Genomic DNA, 6,000 nt, shown 5'->3' on the forward strand with positions numbered 1-6,000 from the left:
AGACTGCACGCTGCAGTGATGAGAGTTCACAGCCCTGCCTTGCCTGCAGTCTCGGCTCCACCCTTGCATCTGGGGGCTGTGCACAGGGATGCTGCTGGTCCTGGCTATTCCCGGCATGCTTTTCTTTCTCCGGAGGTGGGTGAGTGGATGGATGGATGGATGGATGGATGGAAAGAGATATAAAGATGTGTAGACATAAAACCAGTATTTGTTTATCTCTACAGCCATCCCTAAAACTTGGATCCAGGAAAATCAAGAGACCTGTGTTCAGGCTCCAGTTTTGCCACATACTAAATGTGTGCCTTTGAATAGACACCTCTCCAAACATTCATTCCCCTTCTGTGAAATGAGAGGAGTTGAAATGAGTGATATCTTTTGGATCTGGAATTAGTTTTGGGGTGCCTGAGTGGCTCAGTCAGTTGAGTATCTGACTCTTGATTTTGGCTCAGGTCATGATCTCATGGTTGTGGATTGAGCCCCACATCAGGTTCTGTGCTGAGCATGGAACCTGCTTGGGGTATTCTGTCTCTCTCTCTCTCTCTCTCTCTCTCTCTCTCTCTCTCAAAATTAATACAAACTTTTAAAAATTAAAAAGTTACGATTCTCGGAGAGAATTAAAATTATTCCAGAAGAGAAGGTTCTACCATGATTTCACGACTGTTCACATAGTTGGTTCAAGGTGACAGCCTTAACAGGAAATGCAGGAGAAGAACCAGAGACCAGATAGGGAGAGTGCTTTGGTGTCAGTGAGTTCCTAAGGCAAGGAATTCTAAAGACAGGAGGGACGGACAGTCATTTTGTTTTGTTTTGGTGATTCATTTACGGTTGGGAAAGTCAGGCCTGGCCGGAGGGCCTGGCGGAGGTTCATCTGTCCTTAACAATGCTGAGGCACACCCTCCCTCTCTCCTTTAGTGCTCTGGCAAGGCACCCAGAAACTTCTCCCGGATTTTCAGTGTTTTGGCACATGTTAAAACTTCGGACTCTTGTAGATGCTATTCTTTGCTTAAATTGGAGTATAATTTAGGGTGTGGTGCAAGGTGGGTGGGGAGTCTCGGGGAAGTAGAGGTTATCCCTGCCTCTGGGTACCCACAGGCCACGCCCCTCTCATTTCACTCAGGGGTTTACAGAGCGGTTTTGTTTTCTCTGACTTCCTATGTACTTACAGAAGAAAAACAAAAGCCACCAGAACTGGGGTTGGGGTGGGGCCACAGAGACAAAACAGCAGTGAGAGAGCAGTGCAGAGCCACCCACTCAGACACAGTGGGCCTCGGTCCTAAATGCCCTCCAGCGCCACTGTGCTCCCAGACTGAATGAAGCTCCTTTTTCATTCAGAACTCGTCTTCCCCACGGAAGCTCACAAACTGAGAGTCCTTGTAACTTTCCAGTGATGGGGGCAGAGGATGGGCCGTGAGAACCAGAAATAAAGCATATACAATCCTATGGATCCTCTCTAGGAAGACCTGCAAAACTGTGCAGAAAATACATCCCACCTTATCCTACATCTAAAAATGATCTTGCATTCTGATTATTAACGTCGTGAGTAGTAACTACGGTCTGGTCATAACTCTTGTCAAAAGCTGTGGGGGGAACGCTCTCCCCAACCCTACTAGCTCTGCCATTTTGTAACCAGTGTCCTCAGAGAGACAGTAGAACCACATCAAGCCGTCCTCTGTACATTACTGTTGAGACCCTGAAAGTCTGGGAAATGGGATTTCTTTTTTTTTTTTTATGGTGCAACATTGTTTTATGAAATATGCTTGGTTTTCTCTGCCAGGCCTTCACCACCTTCCTGTGTCTGTACGGCATGGTTTGGTACGCAGAGCACTATGGTCACCGAGAAAAGGTATGGAAGGAAGGGCAGAGATGGTCTCTGTAAAATAATCACATCCTGCTTGGAGCTTTAGCAGGGAAGCACATTCCTGTGAGAATGTGGTGTAGCCAACTGTGTGAGCACGCAGGTTCAGTCCTGCCGCTGTAGAAACGTAACCGGTTCAGGACCCCGTTCCCTATCGGTTGCTGTCCTTGCTTGTGAGCGCCCTGTTCAGTAGGTCAGTGTTTTTATCCTCCCTTTTATAAAGGGGCTTAAAACCTAATTATGCGTCTGCTTAAAAATAAAATTGCGGAGAGAGCCCCGGACTGGGTTTTGAAAGGCTGGGTTTTATTCCGGGCTCTTGTACTTTGCGCAGGCCTCTTTGTGACCCAGCCTGGGGCTCTCCCCCATTGTAAATGGCCCGCCCTGCCCACCGTGTAGTGGACACAAGGATTAAAGCAGAAAATGGATGTGAGTGAGCTTAAAATGCTACAGCAGTCTTGCAAAGTATAATATCTTTTTAAGTAAAATAATAGCTTTCATACTCGATTCATACTTAATTCATATTAAGTCTGAGGGACTAAAGGTTCTTTCTAGACAATTGATTCTGTATCACCTGGAAGACAGTCATGGCTTTATAGCCAAGGAACCTACGAATGGGGAGGTTCTGTCACTTGCTGGTGGTATAGGGGCGGAGTGACCTCCCTTGCTTGTCCTGCAGCCCCAGGGAGTCCTTGAAACTCCATCACTAAGTCTGCTTCTCTCTCTAGACGTACTCCGAGTGTGAAGATGGCACCTACAGTCCAGATATCTCCTGGTCTCATGGGAAAGGGACAAAAGGTATTTCTTCCTCACTGCTTAAAACTTGACTGGGTTCTTGGGCGCCTGGGTGGCTCAGTCAGTTGAGTGTTTGACTTCGGCTCAGGTCATATACTTGCGGTTCATGGATTCGAGCCCCACATCGGGCCCTGTGCTGACAGCTCAGAGCCTGGAGCCTGCTTCAGTCTCTCTGCCCCTCCCCCGCTCTCTCTTCTCTCTCTCTCTCTCTCTCTCTCTCTCTCTCTCACTCACTCAAAAACAAACAAACACTAAACAAACAACTTTCCTGGGTTTTCTTCCTCCCAAGGCCCAGTGAGCAGATTTGGAATCAAGATTTATCCTCAGAATGGTGATAAGTGTATGCCCTGAAGGGTCTCATGTCTACTTATCCCATGTCGTCTGTTACTTATTAATGAAAACTGCAAAGTGCTGTCAGGATCTGCCCAAGAAACTTGCTTCTAAAGAAGAGGCACCATGTGGTTCTGCCTCTTCTGACACAAGAAAACATAACGAGGCAAGGCCCGTACCGTCCCAAGCACCCTATTGGGAATGTTCTTCCTCTTGGCTTTCATCCTGAGTGAAAAGGGTTAGGAAGAATTGTGCACTGGGAGGAGGAGCTTTCAGAAGAGGTGGGTTGATTTCATCGTATTTATTCAGGAGGCAGGCCAGAATAAAATTCTGGTAGTATAGCCGGGGATCTCCCGTTGGCCTCTCCAAGGAGCCTTTTGGAAAGATTGGGGCTACCTGGGTATTTTAAAGAATTAAGGCTTGTGGAATGATACCAAGGAGGCTCCACTGGCCAGTAATCTCTGAGCAATGCTCGTGAGCCCATTGGAAGGCTGCCTGAGGGGAGAGAGTTATGAACACTGGAGATGGTGAAATTTAGCTCACAGAATTGCCCGGAGAAACCGTGGGCCCAGGGAGAGGAAAGCACTACTGTTGCGGTTGCTTTCCTGAGTTCTTTTGGGGTCGAGCTTTTTAGAGCTCTTTCTGGGGAAAATGCTAGCATGTTCTCTGCTGAGTTGCCAGTCACCCTTTTTGAGACTCTTGAATCAAGGAGTCGATAGGCGCCCTATGTTGGAACGCTGATAGAAGTGGACGGAGGGGTTCCCTGGGGTTCCGCCCTTCAGAACCATCCCCTCACAGATCCGTTCTTGGCACTTGGAGGCCCTTCTCCATTGAAAAGACTACACGAAGCAAGCAGTGGTAGAGATATAAATGAAAAGTAGACAAAGAGTAAACTAAAAAAGAGAATCTTCAGAGCAGTGAAAGAATCTCGTGGACAAAACCAAATGGCCTTTGCAATGAAGACCAAATTCTGAGAAGTTTTTTCTTTGTTTGTTTGTTTGTTTGTTTGTTTGAATGGCCGTCTTGGGTGGAGATTTCCTCTGGGGCTGGATCTGAGCCCTGAAGCAGAGAACTCTCTGGCTTGACTGCTGGGCCAGAGGTTGGCCACACGCTCAGTCTTTAGGCACAGCCAGTCCAATGCCAGGAAGTTTTGCTCACCTCCCAGGCCTTCCTTACACATGGTTACCCGGAAGGCCCACCCTTTCCCTGCTCCCCCACTTCTACCCTCCACCTTGCCAATGCCTGCTGGTGGCTCAGCGTCCGGTTGACACGGAAGTTTTTCTCTGAGGTCGCAAACAAATAATGGTGTGACAAATACTGCCAACTGTGAGAGTCTTGAGGGCGTGTGCCATCTTCTGTGGGAGGCTCCAGAGCCGTCAGGAGCAGAAGCGGCCTAGGTTTTAAAGGTGTCCTCTGGATCAAATGAGAGAGGTTGTAATGTCTTTACTTTCATAAAGTCAGGAATTCTTTCTCATTTAGGGATGTAGAAACTCCGGTGTATAACAGGTCAAGGTGTGGAAACCTAGGGGATGCATCCTTTGGTTGTGAGGGTAGACCCAACACCCATGTGGTTTAATTGTTCCTCCTTGTTCTTTGGTTTCATTTTTACGGTCACTTCTTAACCCCATTGCCATGAACACAATCCGCCTTACACAGTGAGAGTGTAAACACTCTTTGGGATGCCCTTGCTCCCCACGCCCCCAGCTCTGTGGGGCCATCCCCTTGCATACACAGGCTCGGCTGCTGCACTAGCTCCGGGCTGGGGTTTCAGGGCCTTGCCTTCATGGATCCATGAGGCCACTAGGTGGAGCACATGTATCAGAAGAGGGCAGCCTGAGGAGGACGAGCTGCCCATCTGAGGAGCGAGCTCGCAAACCCCACGCTCAGGGTGACAGCGTGTTCTCATTCCTTTGGCCAGGTTCTGAAGACAGCCCACCCAAGCATCCGGGCAACAACGAAAGCCACTCTTCCAGAAGAAGGAATCGACATTCCAAGTCAAAAGTCACCAACGGAGTTGGAAAGAAATGAAGGAGCCCGGTTAATCGCAGACGTCCCAGAGAGTGCCTAGAACCGAGAGGGAGACAGAAAGGCTTGGACCTCCCTGTCGGGAGGGCAAACATGCGGTGCCATTGGGATGAGGAGAGGGGACTTGGGGGTCATTATTTGAGAGCGCGTGAGTCTTGTTTCCCACAGACCCAGCCACGTGAGGCAGGTCAGTGCCTGGGATCCTTCGCCAGCTCGGGGTCTCCTCCAACTTCAGCACTTGGCGTGCGGTCACTGGTAGCCGTACGGAGCATCTGCAGGAAGGGCGGCCTCTCACTCACAGCTGCCCAGAGCAGCACCGCTTGCGTGTATTGTGGTTGCAGTTAGTTGAAACACCTTCATTCAGACAGGGCATTAACGGTACGTTAACACTGGTGACCAGTTTTTATTTTTATAAATCTGCCTTTCCCATTTGACTGATTGGTTTAAGTTCAGGCCACTCTTCTGTCTTTTATTGTTGGTATCTTATTTGTTGTTAAGTTAGGATGCTTAAAAGCCTTCAGAAGCCACTGCTGAAATTGAGTTGGGGGAAAGCTCTTCTCTCTCCTAAAGAAGAAAATGGGGAGAGCATTTGTGTTACTGTCTGGCAAACTCATCCCCCTTTTAGGACCTGAAACCACACAGTGGTGTAAACCAGTCTGAGGAAAGACTGGCTACCTACATAGGATCCTGGGCTTCAGATCAGAACCTTTTGTGTTTGTTCTGAATGTCATTTGTCCAGAGTTATCCACAGTGCACAGAAGTGAGCCTGCTTGAGAGGCGGTGCACATCGCAGCTTCTCTCCCAGCCAGGTGCCTTTTACATTTTATTTGTTTTCCTTCCATGGTGTGTTGCTGACCTTGTCTTATAGTCCCATGTGAGGTGCTGGTGAGTATTACCTTTCATCTGTGTGCCATGCTCTAGAACATTTACCCTGGTAGTTCACCACCTCTGATGGATCCCTGTTTTAAATAAAATAATACACGTTAAAGCCCATCAAA

At 48.4% G+C, this 6,000-nt stretch overlaps 1 protein-coding gene across 1 annotated transcript in view; it reads left to right on the forward strand.

Annotated features, from left to right (window-relative positions):
* PTDSS1 (phosphatidylserine synthase 1) overlaps positions 1 to 6,000 on the forward strand; it is a 64,642-nt gene extending 58,642 nt beyond the window's left edge. Inside the window, exons 11-13 of the mRNA XM_023248647.2 lie at positions 1,775 to 1,843; positions 2,581 to 2,650; positions 4,896 to 6,000. Coding sequence (XP_023104415.1) covers positions 1,775 to 1,843; positions 2,581 to 2,650; positions 4,896 to 5,005 — 249 coding nt within the window. The 3' untranslated portion in view covers positions 5,006 to 6,000. The remainder of the gene's footprint in view (positions 1 to 1,774; positions 1,844 to 2,580; positions 2,651 to 4,895) is intronic.

This window comes from Felis catus, chromosome F2, assembly GCF_018350175.1.
Source record: "Felis catus isolate Fca126 chromosome F2, F.catus_Fca126_mat1.0, whole genome shotgun sequence".
Classification (NCBI taxonomy): domain Eukaryota; kingdom Metazoa; phylum Chordata; class Mammalia; order Carnivora; family Felidae; genus Felis; species Felis catus.